This window comes from Lolium rigidum, chromosome 2 (assembly GCF_022539505.1).
Source record: "Lolium rigidum isolate FL_2022 chromosome 2, APGP_CSIRO_Lrig_0.1, whole genome shotgun sequence".
In the NCBI taxonomy this organism is placed as follows: Eukaryota; Viridiplantae; Streptophyta; class Magnoliopsida; order Poales; family Poaceae; genus Lolium; species Lolium rigidum.
The window spans coordinates 43248444-43269954 of NC_061509.1; the positions used below are offsets into that span (position 1 = coordinate 43248444).

General features: G+C 46.1%; 1 protein-coding gene and 1 pseudogene across 1 annotated transcript; both read right to left on the reverse strand.

Moving 5' to 3' along the window:
* LOC124689612 overlaps nt 1-5278 on the reverse strand; it is an 8990-nt pseudogene extending 3712 nt beyond the window's left edge.
* Nucleotides 5279-19253: 13975 nt separating this feature from the next.
* On the reverse strand, nt 19254-21511 carry LOC124689614 (receptor-like protein 2; the record flags this gene model as incomplete). The annotated part of the gene is made up of 3 exons (XM_047223117.1): nt 19254-19524; nt 19781-19849; nt 20142-21511. Coding segments are annotated over 3 exons (1710 nt in total), but the record flags the coding sequence as incomplete, so codon positions are not given.

Below are 21511 nucleotides of genomic sequence, written 5' to 3' on the forward strand. Positions count from 1 at the left end.
AAATTTGGGTCAAGGATCGGCTGCTATTAGTAAGTCCGACTTCCAGCACACATTAATTGTTTTGTTAATACTTAATCTGACTGCTTCCTAGTGGCATTAAGTGGCATGTTTCTACCAAAATGTCAAACACCACAGATTAGTAAGATGTGACTGTGAATTACATGGGAGGTAGCATCATTAATTGCATATAATTACATTCCATCTTGATGTCAGGATTGGTGCACATACATGATTTGGAGAAGAGCACATGGAGGTACAGGAAAGGGTTTTACTGAACATTGTACAGAGTATTATTTTTCTTACAATTTAGATTTAGATTATTACGTTGATGTTATTTGTGCAGTACAGTTAAAAATAGCAAACAGCAGTAAGTGGTCATTAACAGTTGGCTGATGGAATAGTTTATTGTAGCTATGATCAGTAGTACGTGGGCAGTGCAGTCGGTTGACAGAATATTGTTCACTACGAAAGCTATGCACACCTAAACACAACAGAAACATCCTGTGATAGCTGGGGTATGTTGGGTTTGACTTGAGCTGGTCTGAACTTGCTCACTACTTATTTGATGACAGCCAAAGCCCCACCAAATTGGGTCAACTGAATCAGCAAGGGGGTGAACTATAGCATCTAATCTTTTTGTGTAAGAAAGTCAGCCTTTGATGGCTGACCCCTGGTTAGTTCACTTTGCAGCAGGTGATCAGATTCTCTCTTAGATAAATTACTACTTCTGTTCCGAAATACAAGCCTTTTAGAAAAACTAACTTATAGCTATCTAAAAAATCCGAATCCGCGCTGCGGGCCGGGCTGTGCTCTGCGCCTGAAGTTCAGGGGATGCAGCAATACGCGGGCAGCAGGTCCAGTGCCGCGCGCTCCCGAGGTTGGCCGTGCGATTGTTGTTCAGTTGTGATGAATTCTTGTAAGTGCTGCTCTGTATGCTAATGATGGCTAGCAGTGCTTGCATCTTACATTATTTCTAGTTACAAATGTACCTGACGATTTCGCATGACTCAACTGCCTACTGTTTAGGATTGTCCAGGAAGCAAACAAAATGATGGAATTAAACCTAATACTACATATTCTATTGTCCTGAAATATGTTATACAGAATGCTCATACGGTTGAGTTTTCGACAGATTATGTATGCTTCAGCTCAAATCATCTTACATTGTTACATACATTTACATGTCCATAGAATGAAATCACTCTCCACCCTATTTTATTTGGCAAACCTAATAATGACTCACACCTATAGGAGAAGCTTGATCGCCGGAAATGTTGCTAAACCTGAGTAGCAGCCTAATATGAACAAGTCTTCACAAACCAAAGTAAACTGAAGTAGGATTAGCCAAAATACCTTGATAAGACTAATTGATCATACAACACCCCTACACCTAAGAATGCACTGAAGGCAATCACAAAGGCCACCTTGTAGTCATTTTGTTTTCTTGGCATAATGACGGCTTGATGTGCTTCTGCAGAATCACATTTGTGAGTGAACATAGAGCCGCACAGCTTTGGGTTTCCATTGAAACTAGAATTTTGAAATGTATTAAACTGGCCTCCGGATGGGATAGGTCCTTCAAGGTCATCGTTTGAAATGTTGAATGCTGAAAGGAAGTGCAGGCTGTTCAATGCAGCTGGTATTGCACCTGTGAGATTGTTGCTGGATAAGTCTAGCACCTGCAAGTTTGTGAGGCCACAAATTGATTGTGGGATCTGCCCAGATAACTTGTTAAAGCTAAAATCAAGTACATTGAGCACTTCCAACTGACCAATCTTTGGGGGGATCATGCCTGAGATGTAGTTGTGGCTTAGATTCAACACTCGTGGGTAAGATGTACCACTACGGTATTGAAGTGCTGGACCACTATAAATAGGCAGCTCAAAGACCCTTGGGTCCACATGAGCTGTGTTTTCAGTTGACTGTAGCAATGGCATCTCCATCAAGGTTAACGGAATTTCTCCTGTGAGACTGTTGTTTGACACATCCATGAAGAAGAGATTTCTTAGGGAGTTGATCCAGCCTGGTATTGGTCCAGTGAGTTTATTGTTATTTAAACGTAACATCTCCAAATTTGTTAGCATTGACATCCATAGAGGTATTTTTCCAGACAATTGGCAATCTTTGATGTCCAAAACCTGAAGATTCTCAAAGCCATCAAATATGTCATCATTAGGCATGAGCTCTCCCTTGAAGTTACCGCCGATAAGCAGGGTAGTAAGGTTCCTGGAGTTCTTAAGGATGTGAAGTGCATTTGTTATGTTTCTGAAAAAGTTTGTATCAAGCGATAGGAAGCTGAGGGACTTTAGATCTCCTATTCTTGGTGAAAGTTGCCCATCTAATTTGTTGCTAGATAGCCGCAGTGCAATTAGATTGCTGCAAGAGTATATGCTGTCTGGAACTGTGTTGTTGAAGTCGTTTAAGTAAAGATCCAAAGTTCTTAGATTGGGCAGATTGGAGAAATTGAACTTGGTAAGTTCTCCGCTGAAATGGTTGATCTTGAGGTCAATCGTTATCAGATTTGTGCAATTGCTTAGAGTTGACGGCAGCTCTCCTGACATGTTATTGTTGTTCAAATGGAGTTCTTCCAGTCTCTGAAGGTGGCCTATAGATTTCGGAATCTTGCCACTGAGTATATTCTCTGCAAGATCAAGGGTTACAAGATTTCTGAGGCTCACTATGCGTGCACTATCAAGAACTCCACCCAAACCATTGTTAGGGAAAGATAGGTATTCCAACGAGGTTACATTGAAGAGTTCATCTGGTAGTGTTCCACTGATGTTGTTGTACCCAGCCCTGAGCTCTCTCAGCATGGAGCAATCACCAAGTCCTGGGGGGATGCTGCCACTGAATTTGTTGAAAGACAGATCAAGCACAGTGATGAATGGTGAGGTGTTACATAATTGAGTTGGTATCTGCCCAGTAAAGCTGTTATTGCTGGCATTGAGTGTGACCAGATTCGCCATTGTTTTCCACATGCTGGACGGGAACTCTCCTATAAATAAGTTGCTCGAGATATTCAGTACCTGCAGAGGCCAGGAAGGGGTCGAAGATGACAGCCCACCGAGTGTTCCGTTGAGCTGGTTAAAGCTGACATCAAGGATGATCATACTACTTGACGACACCAATTCCAGTGGCAGGGCACCATAGAGTGAGTTGTGAGAGAGGTCAAGGTACTGCAGTTCAGCGAGGATCCCAAGGGACTGTGAGATGGGCCCCTCGAGGCCCTTTGCAGCCAGAAAGATATTGGTGATCATCCTATCTTGTCTGCAGGTGATCCCTTCCCACTTGCAGCAATCCGTGCCATCCTGCCACGAGGCGGAGAGTCCTCCATCATGTGAGAGCCCTGCTAGGAACTGGAGAACAGAGGTCTTCTCATGCTCTGTGCAAGAACTGGTGGGAGAGACCAAGGAGATCAGCAGCACAAGAGCAAGGCCAAGGGAAGCTATCTGCAACTTATTATTTTGTGTCTTGTATGAAAATTGGAGTGACTGCATGGTTTCTGATGAAACCATGGAATCCAGATCCTTCAGTTGTGTCTGCCTTCTTGATAAGGCATCAATGGTCCTATAAAGAAAGAAAATGAGATGGACATAGAAAAGATAGACGTGTCTCTTGCTTCTCTGTTTTTTTCCTCTTGCAGTCGTAGTCACCACAAGAAAGATTGGGTCAAGAATTTTGTCTGCTGTTGAATTTTGACTGGGATTTGTTTTTTTTAACAAGTTGACTGGGATTTGTGGTTAGCATGGAAGGTGGCCATCCTATCTTGGACCCGGTAGTGTGTGAGGAATGGTAGTGGGAAGTGATTCAAGTCTTAAAGGTTTAGAATAAAGTGGCACATAATCTAGCAAGGAATGCTTGTAGCTCAAAAAGTTTTTTAGTTTGGGATGGGGATCCTCCTAGATTTATGTAATAAACGATGTAACGTTATTGTCCTGTTAATAAAACGCCACTAGGCATTCCTTAAAAAAAAAACTCTTAAGGTTTAGTTGAACAGTATCGCATCCAGCTTATGCTATTTATTATGTGTAGTTGTGCTTTAATTCCTTTCTAATTCTACTACGATCATTTGTCGTTGATAAGTGTAGACATGTTTCCATTTAACCTGAACACCTGAGGCATATATCATGATTATTTTCATAAAACCACATGTTTAGCTAGTATTCTCACTTTTGTATAGACGCACACGCTCATAAATATGCCGTTGCTAGCGGATCGTGGGATGACACGGTTGTGACGGTATCACCACAACGATCGGGAGGACGTGGGATGGCGCGTCCGTTATTCTTGTTGTATCGAGAGCGAGAGTTCAAAAAGGGAGTGATCCCGCAACAACATTCGAGTCGGCCACATCTAGGGCATGTTTGGTAGACGAAAATGGACTGTTAGGTTGGCTGGGCTTCCCCGGCGTTGTTACATAGCACGGTTCTGAAAGTATTTTTGGGCATGACTCAGGAGGAGCGACCGAATCGACCGTTTCTATAGAGCCTGAACCATTGTCGTGTAACTGTTGCACGCGTGGAGAAGTGCAGGAGACGGCTCAATGTGTGCCCTGATCTCCACTCCAGTACGTCCCCGCCCTCCCCCCCCCCCCCCCCCAACACACACACACTCGCTCTCACTGAGAAAATTACAAAAAAAATACCATAATTAGGCTATCGTGTCACATAACTATCAAACGTGTTCGTTTTGTCACATGAATACCACTATTGGGGCATGTTTGTGACGAAGAGCACTGATTTTCTAATTTGCGCATCTTAATCCGGTTTCTGGCAGCTGGGACCCAATGTCAGGTCTTATATGGCAAAAAGGAATGACTTGAATCTGCTAATTTTACAGAAGACCCCACCTCCCTTTTTTTAAACGCAATCAAGTCCGACCCCTTCCTTCATATGCATGCACCACCTGGGGATGGACTGCAACGGCGCCGTGCTGGAGTCGAGGAAGACGATGTGAGGCGCCGACGGTGGCCTCGGATGCTGGCAAAGGGCTTCGAGTTGAGAACCAAGGTCGTTCCCCAGCCACCAGCGTCGGATGCGGTGAAGCTCTCCTGTATCCGAGACGTCGTGCCAACGATGCCTTCCCGTCCCCTGCATCGGCAGCCGCACAACCTCTCCCTACTCGCGTAGGTCGCCTGCATGCGAAAGGTGACAGGAGCACGCGGCCCCGGACCGAAGCGGCAAGCGGTGAGGTGGGGGATGGGGACGGCAGGGATTTTTCGGCCGAGCTCTCCAGTAGCCCGTGGTAGGGATAGCACTGCCACCGCGACGACCCCCATCGAGACGCCGTACGGTGCAAACGTCGGCCACCCGAGGCCTTCCCGTCTGTCGAGGGTACTCCCCGGCAATGCCCTCCGTGTGGGGCTTAGGGTAGATGGAATCATGTAGGCTGACACGAGACATCGGTTATCAAACAAGCGGGGAGAGCGATTTACCCAGGTTCGGGGCCCTCGATGAGGTAAAACCCTTACGTCCTGCCTGTCTGATCTTGATTGCTGAAAATATCGGTTACAATAGGGTGCCGAAGGTTTCGACTATGATCTCGTCGAGAGGCTAAGTCCTACAATGACCTAGCTCTAGACTTACGGTGGTTAAGGCTATTCTGATTGTGTGTCTCGGCAGACCCTCTTCTAGCCCTTATATTGGGAGCCAGGTCTCGAGAGGTCTGTCCGGGTACGACTAGGTAACAAAGAGCACTAGGTCTAAACTTTCCTTGTATTCTTCGTCTTCTTGCCTTGTCCTTCAAGAATCCTTCTCCGGAACCGACGTAATGGCCCACCTGGTCGTTGGGTGTCTTTCATGGGCCCCTGGTTGGGCTGTAAGAGGTAATGCAACACTAGTTACCCGAAGGGTAATGCCCACATCAGTAGCCCCCGAGTGACTGGCCGAAGAAACTTCGGGCAGGGACTAAAAAACTGTCTTCTGTCGAATGTTCGTATTTGCCGAAAAATCTTGACTCCCTTGCAATAGCAGCACCTTTTTTATCGGGTGCGCGTTCAGCGCTCCCGATGGGAGTAGCCCCCGAGTCTAGGCACGTATGCTTGCAACCGTGTGTAGACTCAAGTTGGAATACTCGAATGTTTTTCTTCTGCCGATGTTTTCTGCAAACTGTCATGGTCATCCGATATATCTTCCTGTATCGGGTCTTCAATACTCCCAAGTAAGGTTGTGCTTGTTGGTGGTACGTAAAGGATATTGAGTAACGTGCCCAAATTTACTCGATAAATCGATGTTGGTTAACTGCCAATGGCAAAACAACGTTACCCTACTCAGAATCAAGTCACCGGGCATGATCCTGGGTCTGTAAGAGTCTTCGAGTTCAAATTCTATCGGGTGCGCGTTCAGCGCTCCCGATGGGAGTAGCCACCGAGTCTAGGCACGGATGCTTGCAATCGTGTGTAGACTTAGACCAAACCACTCGAGTGTTTCATTTTCCTTCGGATGCTTCTCGTGGAGTCCATATCACTTATGACATCATTGATGACATAATCACTACTACGGTCTGACTGACAAGACATGACCTGACGCCCCCTACTTCTGCACGGTCAATTTGGGACATGACCAGTACTTGTGCAGTAACCAAGACGCCTCCTCGATTTCCGCGCATAGTGGAGGGAAAGATTCCTTGGTGAAATAAAAATAACGACACGTGGTGGCCTAATTCCATATCTCCTTTACTTTATAACCGCAGAGGACAAAATTTTATCTCTTTCATTCTCTCTTTTCACGGTTCTTCTTCCATAGCCATCTTTCTTTCTCAAAACCGTCGCGCCGCCGCCGCTGTTCCTAGATCTCCCTCAGATTTTCTCGACGATGGTGAAGAAGAGGAACCTCACCCTCGCCGCCAGCGCCGCGACCAGCGCCGCTGCCGCTAAAGCCTCATCAAGCGCGTCGAAAAAGAGCGCATCGGACGATTCCGCTCCAGCTCTTGCGCCGCCCGCGCCGGAGGTTTCCGTGGCTGGACCCGTGCCTGGTGATTGGCCAGCTTCCACGGCGACCAAACGCGAAGAGAAGAAAGCTCGGAGCCTCGGCGTAATTTCAGCTGACGAGGGGACCATCATTCTCCCAGGTGCGGCTTCACGCCCCAATCCCCCTGCCGGTTTTACTGTGATGTTCATGTCTTTTCTATATCGCGGACTTTCTCTCCCTGCTCACGAGTTCCTCCAGCGTCTCCTTCATGTGTATGAGATCCAATTGTGGCAATTAACACCCAACTCGATTCTTCATCTTGCTATTTTCATCACCTTATGCGAAGCTTTCCTGGGCATCGAGCCTCACTTTGGTTTATGTAAAAAGATCTTCTTTGTGAAATGCTACAACTGCAGTAGCGGTTCCTTTGTTACCGGTGGAGTTGGGTTTGTTGTCTGCAAGGAGGTTAATTACTTCAATTTTCCAATGAGAGAGTCTGTTCAAGGGTGGAGGTTGAAGTGGTTCTATATCAAAGACTCATCAGCAGCTAACATGCAACTGGCGTGATTTGCCGATGTCCTCGAGGCTGTGCCCAAAAGATCTTGGAAAAACATTCTGTCACCCGAAGAGAAACCAGCAGTCGATAGGTTATTTGATAGAGTTCTTCGAATCAAAGAATCTGACGGCCAAACTATGATGGGTACTGAGATAGCCGCCGTTTTCCTGAAACATCGAATCCAGCCAGTTATGTCCAGAGCCCACCCGATGTGGTTATATTCAGGCCCCATGTACGAGACCAGAGTGAACGTCGCCGAACTATACGAAAAAGAATTGCTTGATGAAGTCAGACATTTGACTCATTTCAGTCAAGAAGATTCGATCCCACTTCTGTCTTCTCAACCACCCTTTGATGCTGACCACCCACCGAATGAGGTAATTTCTCAATCACATTTGCATTCGAACAATACTTGCATTTCCCTTTCTTTCGAATTAATCCTTTTAATTCCTTCAACAGATCCTGTTAGCCCCCGAATATTTCCAAGATATGTCGGGTGACAATCTTGAAGAAAAAAGTTCTTCCATTCCTGTAGAGTCCCATACTGAAGAAAATGTAGATCCAGAAGATGAAGACAATGATCCTATGAATCCTGAAGCTTTTTCTATAGATCCTAGATCTTTCGCTGATGATACAAGTGATACGGCGGAGTCAAATCACGACGATGATGCTGATCGTGCTGCCTTTGTTGATGCAGCTGCGGAAAAGGCCAACATGCTTCCCCCAAAGAGATCGTCTGGCGGGTTTGCCGACGAGGATGATCTATTTGATCTGTAAGTGATACGTCTCCAACGTATCGATAATTTCTTATGTTCCATGCTACTTTATTGATGATACCTACATGTTTTATGCACATTATATGTCGTATTTACGCGTTTTCTGGAACTAACCTATTAACAAGATGCCGAAGTGCCGGTTCTCGTTTTTCGCTGTTTTTGGTTTCGTAAATCCTAGTAACGAAATATTCTCGGAATTGGACGAAATCAACGCCCGAGGTTCCTATTTTTCCACGAAGCTTCCGGAACACCGGGAAGGACCGGAAGGGGGCCACGAGCCCACCAGACCATAGGCCGGCGCGGCCTGGGGGTGGCCCGCGCCCCCCTATGGTGTCGCCGCCTCGTCAGCCCTCCTGCGCCGCCTCTTCGCCTATTTAAAGCCCATGCATCGAAAACCCTTACAGAGGAAGCCACGGTACGCGAAATCTTCCAGAGCCGCCGCCATCGCGAAGCCAAGATCTGGGGGACAGGAGTCTCTGTTCCGGCACCCTGCCGGAACGGGGAAGTGCCCCCGGAAGGCTTCTCCATCGACACCGCTGCCATCTCCACCGCCATCTTCATCACCGCTGCTGCTCCCATGAGGAGGGAGTAGTTCTCCATCGAGGCTCGGGGATGTACCGGTAGCTATGTGGTTCATCTCTCTCCTATGTAATTCAATACAATGATCTCATGAGCTGCTTTACATGATTGAGATTCATATGAGTTTTGTATCACTATTATCTATGTGCTACTCTAGCAATGTTATTAAAGTAGTTTTATTCCTCCTGCACGATGTAATGGTGACAGTGTGTGCATCCGTGTTAGTACTTGGTTTATGCTATGATCATGATCTCTTGTAGATTGCGAAGTTAACTATTGCTATGATAATATTGATGTGATCTATTCCTCCTACATATGCATGAAGGTGACAGAGTGTGCATGCTATGCTAGTACTTGGTTTAGTCTTTTGATCTATCTTACACTAAAGGTTACTAAAATATGAGCATTATTGTGGAGCTTGTTAACTCCGGCATTGAGGGTTCGTGTAATCCTACGCAATGTGTTCATCATCCAACAAAAGTGTAGAGTATGCATTTATCTATTCTGTTATGTGATCAATGTTGAGAGTGTCCACTAGTGAAAGTCTATTCCCTAGGCCTTGTTCCTAAATACTGCTATCACTGCTTGTTACTTGTTTCTATGCGTTACTACTGCTGCGTTACTACGCTTGTTTACTTCCTGCAATATTACTACCATCAATCGCATGCCATTAAGCTATTTTCTCGGCGCCGTACTACCGCTCATATTCATTCATACCACTTGTATTTCACTATCTCTTCGCCGAACTAGTGCACCTATTAGGTGTGTTGGGGACACAAGAGACTTCTTGCTTTGTGGTTGCAGGGTTGCTTGAGAGGGATATCTTTGACCTCTTCCTCCCGAGTTCGATAAACCTTGGGTGATCCACTTAAGGGAAAACTTGCTGCTGTTCTACAAACCTCTGCTCTTGGAGGCCCAACACTGTCTACAAGAATAGAAGCACCCGTAGACATCAGTAAGCCTTTCTACTGCTCCAGGATTTTTCTTGTATCTAATTCTCATTTTGTCTGGTTTACATGCTTACAGCGATGAGGGATTCATAGAGCCCCCTCCAAAGAAGGCCAAGACAAGTTCTAGCAAGCCAGCTCCGGCAGCCTCCAAAGCTTCGGCTCCAGCAACAACCCCAGCAGCTCAAGTTTCGACAACTTCTTCACTCTCTTAAGGGAAGGAGATTTCTTCGACTGCTGCTACTACAGTTCCTCCTCCTCCTGAAAAACCTGTAAGCTTTCCTGTTTCAACAATACGTTTGCCTTTGATAGTCCTTGAGTCTTTATTGGATTATGAACTTTCTAAAAAGAATTCCACCGCTTGTTGATAGCTATTTCTTTTCATTTCTTCAGGATTTCCGGGCGGTCATTTCCTCCCTGTAGGCTTTCGCCTCTCAATTTACTTCGCTCGAAACTAATAAGGCTCAGCTTCAGGAAGAAGTCGAATCTACTTCTTCAAAGCTTGATAATGCAATTAAAATAGCTGCCGAAGCTCGCCAAAATGCCGATGTTTTGAAGAAAGAGCTTGAGAAGCTGAAAAACAAGCTGAAGGACGAAGAAGCTTCGAAGCTCGCTGCCGAAGCCCAGAAGAATGATACGGACAATCTTCTTCGCCAATCTATTTTGGCCTTGCTCAGTAATTCTTATTGATTTAACTTTCAACTCCTCCTTTATTGATTCAATTTTAACTAACAAATTTTCCTTTTTGTTCTTTGCAGAAGCTACTGATATTTCTGTTGATGCCTTAGACAAGCTTCCGGATAAATCTCCTATCGATGCTTTGACATTGACCCTTGAATCTAGCAAGCTCATCCAAGCTCTTCTCCAGAAGAATAAAGGAGTTATGCCGAGGATGTACTCGATGATTTTCCCCAAGGCCGACCAAAACAAGACTCGGGAACAACTGACAGATGCCTTTGTTGTCGACATGAAGGAAACTATCGAGGTATTCAAACGCACCTCACGCACCTACGGCGCCCTTCTAGCTTTCCAACTTATGATGGGTCATGGTTTCAAAGCCGATATGGAGCAAATGTCTAAAGAACTGCCGAAGGAGCAAGATGGGCAACTTATTGACTTGAGTGTCTATAAAGCTTCGGCACGCAAGTGTGCGCTTCAGCTTCTCGAGTTAGTTTCAGCAAACAAGTCGGTTGCTGGCCCAAGCTTATCAACTCAGACCTATACTCCTTGAATTCTTTTCGTTGGATTGTAATCTTGTCCATTTAAAACAATTCCATGTCATAATACCTTTTTGTTGTAATTAATCATGTGTTGGCAATGTTGCCAATACCCTCTTGCTGTAATATTTTCAACATTTTTAATTGCACGCTCTCGATGGGAGTAATTCCAATTGATAGGCTCACATATTCCATCACATTCTTAATGGTATATCGTTGCAGGTGGTTCCTGTGCCCTCCTTTACCGAAGGTCCTTCGGATGGCTGTTCTGATAATGATCGCCTCCAACGCATGAAGTCTCGAATTGCCTAGATGGAAAAACATATGCGTGGTATTCATGCTATGGCCGCCATTATAAAGAAGAAGGGCAAACTAGCCACCGACGCAGGATGATATGCCCTTACTGAGTTGCAAAAGGCAACAGAAAGTTTGAATTGTAAGTATCCTCCTTTTCCTTAGCTTCTTGAATACCACCAAAGAAAATCCTTTGACTCCACCTCTGTCGTTACTTCTTACAGTCATAGCCCTGAACTTGTCAGAAGAAAACAAGCGTGTTCATGAACGGTAAATACCTTGACCCATCTTGCATCTTTGGATGAGGTTTTTTGGAGGAATCAATCAAAAGCTTCCACTATCGCGTAGTTTCAAGATCGGGTGCAACAAATGCACCAATTTTTCACCAAATGCTATACTATCTTGAGAGTGATATGGAAGATAATGTTTCCCTTGAATGAAGTCCCTCCTACCTTACTGACTTTGATGTCAAAGTTCAGTAATGTCAAGAAAATCCGGGGCTTGATTCGTGCACAACTTATTGCTGGAGCTAAATCTGCCTTCGCCCTTGTTCTGTCAAAACATCAATCCTTCCGCAAACTTGATGGCCATCGCAAGTGCCGATGGTAATGTAGAACATATGTTTGCCAAGTCTCTGATTCCTGCTACCATTGTAATCGACAGGCTGGAAGATAGTTCAAAGGTAATAGAAGAAACGAGGATTCTTGAAGAAGAGTCCTGAAAACATTTACGCTCCTATTGTAACTTAAGTACTTCGATGCTTGTGGCAGGCGATTGTTCGGGTGCGTTGATTAAGCGAATTTATCGGAAGATATTTATATGTACTTCCCTTTTGTTCCTTAATTTTATCGAATGATGTTGGCAAGTTTTAGTATGAACGGAGCAAATCTTAGATGCTCGTTTAACATCTGTATTATGATGCTTATATATGTAAGATTGTCGGCAGCAAATTACTTGAGTGATCAGCTCATGTTGCAGGTTTATAAAACCTGTCGTAAGTGCAACTTTGCTTTCAACCGACGATGTGTGACGGCAGCCCCCGAGCGAGTCGACGGAACTAAGCCTGCCGATGACTCCGTCGCTCTTTAGTACTTCTGTAGTTTAAAGTACCGGTCATGGGTCTTTTTGTAAGTGTATAATTTTTACCCTTGCTATCTGCAGCACTCGCGTAATCTTGAGGCTTTTTTAGCAAAAGATAAAAGCAAGAATCCCGCCAATTTTTCCTCGTAGCACCCATATTTTCAGAGGCTTTAGATGGCAATCTTCGGTGTAATTTCAAGTAAACCAATATTCGCTATAGTATACGAAAAAAGGTCTTGATAAACTTGTTCGGGTGCCCGGAATTGCTGCGATACTTCAGATAAACGAAACTTGAGTCTTTATTAATAAAGCAAGCTAAGAGCGAAGTGGCTTAAAAAGGCCTTATTGTAAGAAAAATTCTAAGAAAGAAAAATAAATATGCGTAATGCCGCCCATCTTCTTTAAACAAGAGGAGGGTTCTTCTTATCTTCGATCTTGTCTAGGGAGCCGGTGGCTTTGGAGGCGTCGACGATTTCATCAGAAGCGCTCGCAGCGAGTGCTAGAACTTTATTGTCATCGGCGGAGACCTTGTTAATTATCAGCTGCCGAATGCCCAACCGCTGAAACTCCCAGTGCAGGGTCATCCAATTTCTTGATGCTCTTATCGTCCTAATCTTTAAGTGCCAATGGTTTAGAAGGGAAGTCGACAGGTTCTTGCTTTATTCTGAACTTGGCAGCAATCCTCTGAAACTCGCGATCACAATTATCTGAGCGTGAAAAACTCCCATAGACTGTGATGTTTGTTCCATTGTTGCCTGGCATCTTGATCTTGAGATACGCATCATGTGGCACAACCATGAACTTGGCATAAGCTGGTCTCCCGAGTATAGCATGGTACTGTGATTCCCAATTTACTACCCCGAACTCGATCTTTTCCTTCTTGAAGTTATCAGGTTTTCCAAAGACAATATTCAAGTAAACTTTGCCAAGAGAGTACGCTGGTAAAGTGGGGAGGATTCCATGAAAACATGTATCCGATTCTTCTAACATCCTCATTGTAATTCCCATATTTTTGATTGTGTTCAAGAATGTCAGATTTAGTCCACTTCCACCATCCATGAAGACTTTGCTCATATTGTATCCTCCTATTTGCACTTCAACTACCAAGGCAGCATGACCTGGCTTTGGGATTGTCATAGGGTGATCCGCTCTGCTGAACAGGATACTCAGAGACGACCAATCAATGTATTCTAGAATATTTGCCATAGTACTTTCTGCCAGGTTAATTTCTTGAGAGTGAGCTTCTTCATCTCCCTTTTCGAAACACCAGTTTTGTGGATCATACTCATCTGTCCCCGTGGTGGAGGGAAGGACTCATTAGGGTTACGAGGCTGCACTTGCTGAACTTGGTGTTGAGGTGGTGGGTGGTGGTGGCGGATGATTCGGCTGCTGCTGCTGGATAAACTTCTGCATCTCAATAAACTGTCGACAGTCTGTGAGTAGATGACTTGACTTTTTCTTGTCATCCTTAGGATCAATGTATGCATGTAGGTAACAAGGAGCGTTTATCTGCTCAGCAAAAGGCAGTTCTGAGATTCTTGAAGGTCGCGGTTTGTAGTCGCCACGATTCCCTGAATTACTGCGATTGTTGTCCTGTCGATCATCTCGCCTATCGTCGTACTGATCATCTCGACGATCAGAATATCCTACGGCTACCATGTTGGTATCATCGTATCCACGCTCCTTCCTTTTCTTACGGCGATCTCTTCGACTGCCTGAGTCATGTCTCGGCTGGTCGTCGTCTTCGTCGTCACTGCGTGGACGAGACTTTCGTACATTGTCCTCACCATCAGCCCAACTATTGGCGATTTCCATTAACTTGGTTATGGTCTTTGGCTTCTTTCGTCCAAGCTCCTCTATGTATGATTGTCGTCGAATACCATCACTGAAGGCGTCGATTGCTCTATCGACAGAGACATCTTCAGCAGCGTTCAAGAGTTTGGTGAACCTCCCGATGTACGTGCGCATCGACTCTTTCGGCTTCTGCTGACAATGACGTAATTCCTCGATTCCAACAGGCCTTTTATATGTTGCCTGGAAATTCTTGACAAAAGCGTCTACCAGATCCTCCAATGATTTGATGGAGCCCTTCGGCAGGCCTCTCAACCAAGCTCGTGCCGAATCCTTCAGGTAAAGCTGCAAACATTGCATCACCGCTATTTTATTCCCTTTGTGCAAGATCACGGTCTGGAGATAATCGTCTAACCAGGACCTCGGTTCTTGCTGCCCATCATATTTAGCAGCATCAGTGGGGGTAGGTTTGAACCTTTTGGGCGGCATCATCTCCCGGATCTTGTAGCTTAAACAGTCGGCTCCTCTTAGTTCACCGTCGTACTCCTGATTTTATTCAGAATCATCACTGTCGTAATCTTCCCTCGCCGCTCGTCGTCGTCGAGCTCTATCAATCCTGCTCTGAGTAATATCATCTCGAGCATCTCTCGAACAATGCCTGGAGCCGCTAGCTTGGTGTGTAGACTTCTCCTTCCGCGGAACAAGTTTATCTCCAAGGATCGCGAGGCTTTCCAGGGAACCTCGATGAGCTTGTGACATAGGACCTTCGGGTGCTGGTTGCTGATTGATCAAATAAGCCGCGAGGTTGGCGGTTTCCCCTTCAACGGTTTTTGGCCTCAACATACCCGCAGTGTCTGTAGTCATGAAGGATTTGGATAGGTTTGACGTTATTTATCTTGCATCATCTTCCGAAAGTCGAGACAACCTTGATCGATGCCTCCCCGCACCTTGGCTGCTTCGAGACGCACTTCCTCGTGAGGCCCTCCGATGCTCACTAGATTGATCTGCTGCGAGTAGACGTTGATTGAGAGTGGCCTGCTCGTTCGATAATCGTTCCCGATTCCTCTACAAGATAGAACGATATGCATTGAGAGTTCCAACCGAAGTTCCAGCAGGGAGCGGCGTATTGTTGGTTATAGCGGCCCGAGCTGCCGCCCACTCTTCCTCTGCGATAGTGTAATCTCTATCGTCGTTACTGGCGCTGTTTTTAGAGTTACGTCGTCTCGCTGGCGCGGGGGTGCGATCTCCTTCTTCTCCTCCGTTCCCTGCGTTCCCTGCGTTGAGGGTAGCATAGACTTGGTGACGCGCCATCCCCCAAGTGGCCATCCTGACGGCGGTGTCGATGCTTTCCTCTCCTGACGAATATCTGGCGCTGCAGACGAACGGTGTATCGCTTGATCCCAATCCATGACTGGTATCGCAGTTTAAACAGTAGTATGAAGTCATATCGGACAACATAGAGTCATCGGACCCGACCGACATAGATGATATCGACCGAGGGGTTGATGGCGAAGGCGAATTCGTCGAGTCCGTCAAACCGGCCGATAGATCGACTGATGAAGACGCGGTCGATCCTGCATCTGACGAAGATGGCTTCCTTGCTGATCTGGAGATGAACGGCCCATGCAGCCGAAGAATCCCTTCCGTGTTGATGTTGTAATGAACACTTCCAAACGTCATGCCCAAACCTTCTTGCACATCTGAAAAGGTCGGGCCGGACGAGTCGCTATGCGGGGTGAACTCGAAGGATCCAAATCGAATTGAGTTCCCCGAACTCGGCGACAATGAAGCCGACGGTGTTGATGAAGCTGCCGATGACATGACCGAAGTTGCCGATGATGGGTCTTGCGCCAACAGGTTTCCCACAAACGGCGCCAATTGTCGAGGGTACTCCCCGGCAATACCCTCCGTATGGGTCTTAGGGTAGATGGAATCCTGTAGTCTGACACGAGACATCGGTTATCAAACAAACGAGGAGAGCGATTTACCCAGGTTCGGGGCCCTCGATGAGGTAAAACCCTTACGTCCTGCCTGTCTGATCTTGATTGCTGAAAATATCGGTTACAATGGGGTGCCGAAGGTTTCGACTATGATCTCGTCGACTATGTACGTGCGCATCGACTCTTTCGGCTTCTGCTGACAATGACGTAATTCCTCGATTCCAACAGGCCTTTTATATGTTGCCTGGAAATTCTTGACAAAAGCGTCTACCAGATCCTCCAATGATTTGATGGAGCCCTTCGGCAGGCCTCTCAACCAAGCTCGTGCCGAATCCTTCAGGTAAAGCTGCAAACATTGCATCACCGCTATTTTATTCCCTTTGTGCAAGATCACGGTCTGGAGATAATCGTCTAACCAGGACCTCGGTTCTTGCTGCCCATCATATTTAGCAGCATCAGTGGGGGTAGGTTTGAACCTTTTGGGTGGCATCGTCTCCTGGATCTTGTAGCTTAAACAGTCGGCTCCTCTTAGTTCACCGTCGTACTCCTGATTTTATTCAGAATCATCACTGTCGTAATCTTCCCTCGCCGCTCGTCGTCGTCGAGCTCTATCAATCCTGCTCTGAGTAATATCATCTCGAGCATCTCTCGAACAATGCCTGGAGCCGCTATCTTGGTGTGTAGACTTCTCCTTCCGTGGAACAAGTTTATCTCCAAGGATCGCGAGGCTTTCCAGGGAACCTCGATGAGCTTGTGCCATAGGACCTTCGGGTGCTGGTTGCTGATTGATCAAATAAGCCGCGAGGTTGGCGGTTTCCCCTTCAATGGTTTTTGGCCTCAACATACCCGCAGTGTCTGTAGTCATGAAGGATTTGGATAGGTTTGACGTTATTTATCTTGCATCATCTTCTGAAAGTCGAGACAACCTTGATCGATGCCTCCCCGCACCTTGGCTGCTTCGAGACGCACTTCCTCGTGAGGCCCTCCGATGCTCACTAGATTGATCTGCTGCGAGTAGACGTTGATTGAGAGTGGCCTGCTCGTTCGATAATCGTTCCCGACTCCTCTACAAGATAGAACGATATGCATTGAGAGTTCCAACCGAAGTTCCAGTAGGGAGCGGCGTATTGTTGGTTATAGCGGCCCGAGCTGCCGCCCACTCTTCCTCTGCGATAGTGTAATCTCTATCGTCGTTACTGGCGCTGTTTTTAGAGTTACGTCGTCTGCTGGCGCGAGGGGTGCGATCTCCTTCTTCTCCTCCGTTCCCTGCGTTCCCTGCGTTGAGGGTAGCATAGACTTGGTGACGCGCCATCCCCCAAGTGGCCATCCTGACGGCGGTGTCGATGTTTTCCTCTCCTGACGAATATCTGGCGCTGCAGACGAACGGTGTATCGCTTGATCCCAATCCATGACTGGTATCGCAGTTTAAATAGTAGTATGAAGTCATATCAGACAACATAGAGTCATCGGACCCGACCGACATAGATGATATCGACCGAGGGGTTGATGGCGAAGGCGAGTCGTCGAGTCCGTCAAACCGGCCGATAGATCGACCGATGAAGACGCGGTCGATCCGCATCTGACGAAGATGGCTTCCTTGCTGATCTGGAGATGAACGGCCCATGCAGCCGAAGAATCCCTTCCGTGTTGATGTTGTAATGAACACTTCCAAACGTCATGCCCAAACCTTCTTGCACATCTGAAAAGGTCGGGCCGGACGAGTCGCTATGCGGGGTGAACTCGAAGGATCCAAATCGAATTGAGTTCCCCGAACTCGGCGACAATGAAGCCGACGGTGTTGATGAAGCTGCCGATGACATGACCGAAGTTGCCGATGATGGGTCTTGCGCCAACAGGTTTCCCACAAACGGCGCCAATTGTCGAGGTACTCCCGGCAATGCCCTCCGTATGGGTCTTAGGGTAGATGGAATCCTGTAGTCTGACACGAGACATCGGTTATCAAACAAACGAGGAGAGCGATTTACCCAGGTTCGGGGCCCTCGATGAGGTAAAACCCTTACGTCCTGCCTGTCTGATCTTGATTGCTGAAAATATCGGTTACAATGGGGTGCCGAAGGTTTCGACTATGATCTCGTCGAGAGGCTAAGTCCTACGATGGCCTAGCTCTAGACTTACGGTGGTTAAGGGCTTAAGGCTATTCTGATTGTGTGTCTCGGCAGACCCTCTCCTGGCCCTTAAATTGGGAGCCAGGTCTCGAGAGGTCTGTCCGGGTATGACTAGGTTACAAAGAGCCCTAGGTCTAAACTTTCCTTGTATTCTTCATCTTCTTGTCTTGTCCTTCAAGAATCCTTCTTCGGAACCGACGTAATGGCCCACCTGGTCGTTGGGTGTCTTTCATGGGCCCCTGGTTGGGCTGTAAGAGGTAATGCAGCACTAGTTACCCGAATGGTAATGCCCACATCATCGTCCCAAGCACGCAGCCCCCGCCTGAGGCGGCGCCAAGAGCCTGCGCAGCACTACTCGTCCCTCAGCGCAGCGGCGTCTCAGGCAAGGCCTGGTTGGCGGCGCAGAGAGCCTCCTGAAATTTCTCCGAGGATAGGATCGATCTATTTTTTATTTTTTTATGTGGGGAATTGGATCTATGTGTGACATAAAAATAGAATCTGAGATTATTTTTGCAAAATGAAACTAGTTTTTAACCTGCCGCGTAGTCTTTACAGGTGGGCCCATATAGTCAGAAAACAGTTTAACGCGTCAAAATAATGAAATAAGTGCTCTTCGTTCCGAACATGCCTAAATAGTACTACCTCCATTCCAAGGCTTAAGGCCTATTTTTTTTTCAGAAAGTCAAACTACGTTAAGTTTAACTAAGTTTTTATAAAAAAATTAATATATCAAATACAAAATTAATATTATTAGATAGATAATGAAATATATTTTCATGGGGGCTATCTACAAAATATCATATTTATTGATAGATTATTCAAAAAAAATTATCAAACTTTACTTGCTTTGACTTTAAAAAAAGTTATAAACCTTAAGACTTGGGATGGAGGTAGTAGTAGTCATGTGAAAAAAACATGTTTAGTAGCTATGTGACATTGTGACACGATTACCTCAAATGTGGTAGATTTTTTTTTTATTTCCTGCCTGCTCACATACCTCGAACTGATAATATTTTTAGGGGAAGAACTCGAACTGATTCTAGGACGCCGCCGCCATCCCGCGCTCCTCGACGCCTGCTTCGACGCCGACAAGGCCCAAGGCGTCAAAGTCGACCACCTCTTCCCGCAGGTTCGGTTCAACTCGAACTTTGCATCCTCCCCAACTCCCTGCGCGGCTGGGTGCGAGATCTGCATCCAGAGCAAGGCGGTGTAGACCGTCGTCGCGGCCGGCCTCCCTTGACAGAGCCGCACCCGCACCGGTCTGGTTGACGTCGGCCAGACAGGGAATCGGGTCAGGCTCGCGGGGTGTGCTCTGCGCACGAAGTTCAGGGGACAGGGGATGCAGCAATACGCGGCGACCCGGCACAGCGCCAGGCCGTCGGCTCCGTGTCCGTCCAGTCGCGTGCTGGCGGACGGACGCTGGAGGCTAGGGCAGCAGGTCCAGTCGCGCGCTCCCGAGGTTGGCCGTGTGATTGTTGTTCAGCTATGATGAATTCTTGCAAGTGCTGCTCTGTATGATGCGACTATTATGGCTAGCAGTGCTTGCATTTTACAAATGTACCTCACGATTTCGCATGACTCAACTGCTTAGTGTTTAGGATTGTCCAGGAAGCAAACAAAATGATGGAATTAAACCTAATACTACATATTCTATTGTTCTGAAATATGTTATACAGAATGCTCACATGGTTGAGTTCTCGGCAGAATTATGTATGCTTCAGCTCAGATCACCTTTTACATTGTTACATACTTTTACATGTCCATAGAATGAAATCACTCTCCACCCTATTTTATTTGTTAAACCTAATAATGGCTCACACCTACAGGAGAAGCTTGCTCGCTGGAAATGTTGTAAACCCGAGTAGCAGCGTAATATGAACAAGTCTTCATAAACCAAAGTACACTGAAGTAGGACTAGCCAAAATACCTTGACAAGACTAATTGATCATACATCACCCCTACACCAAAGAACGCACCGAAGGCAATCACAAAGGCCGCCTTGTAGGCAGCATGTTTTCTTGGCAGAATGACTGCTTGATGTGCATCCGCCGAATCACATTTGTGAATAAGCATAGAGCCGCACAGCTCTGGGTTTCCATCAAAACTAGAACTTTGAAATGTATCAAACTGGCCTCCAGATGGAATAGGCCCTTCAAGGTCATTGTTTGAAATGTTGAATGCTGAAAGGAAGTGCAGGCTGTTCAATGCAGCTGGGATTTCACCTGTGAAATTGTTGCTGGATAAGTCTAGCACCTGCAAGTTTGTGAGGCTGCAAATCGATTGTGGGATCTGTCCAGATAACTTGTTGAAACTGAAATCAAGTACAACAAGCACTTTCAGCCTGCCAATCTGTGGGGGAATCACTCCTGCGAAGTAGTTGTGGCTTAGATTCAACACTGTTGGAAAAGATGTAACACCACAGTATTGAAGTGATGGACCATTATAAACAGGTAGCTTGAAGACCTTTGGATCATAATGAATTGTGTTCCCAATTCTTTTTCGCATTGTAATCTCCGTCAAGGTTAGTAGGATTTCTCCTGTAAGTCTGTTGTCTGACACATCCACATAGAAGAGGTGACTAAGGGAGTTGATCCAGTCTGGTATTCGTCCACTGAGTTTGTTGCTATTTAAAATTAACACCTCTAGATTTGTAAGCCTCGATATCCATAGTGGTATTCTTCCTAACAACTCGCAATATTCGAAGCTTAAAACCTGAAGATTCTCAAATCCATCGATTATGTCATCCTCTGGCATGAGCTCTCCCCTGAAATTGTGCCCTATAAGCAGGGTTGTAAGGTTCTTGCTGCTCTTAAGGATGTGAAATGCATTTGTGATGTTTGTGAAATTGTTGTGACCAAGTGACAAGAAGGAGAGATACTTCATATTGCCTATACTCGATGAGAGCTGCCCATGTAAGTTGTTTCTTGATAGCCGCAGTGCAGTCATATTACTGCATGAGTACATGCTTTCTGGAACTGTACCGGTGAAGTTATTTGACCAGAGATCTAGAACTTTTAAATTGGACAGATTGGAGAAATTGACCTTGCTAAGTTCTCCACTGAAGTTGTTGTTGTCCAAGAAAAGTTTCTCCAATCTTTTGAGCTCACTTATGGAATTTAGGATATTTCCACTGAAGTTGTTTCCTCCAAGATCAAGGGTAACTAGATTTCTGAGGTTGATTATGCGTGCACTATCAAGAAGTCCATGCAAATTGTTGTTAGGAAAAGACAGATATTCCAACGAGGCTGCATTGAAGAGTTCTTCTGGAACTGTTCCTCCGAGATTGTTGTAGCCGGT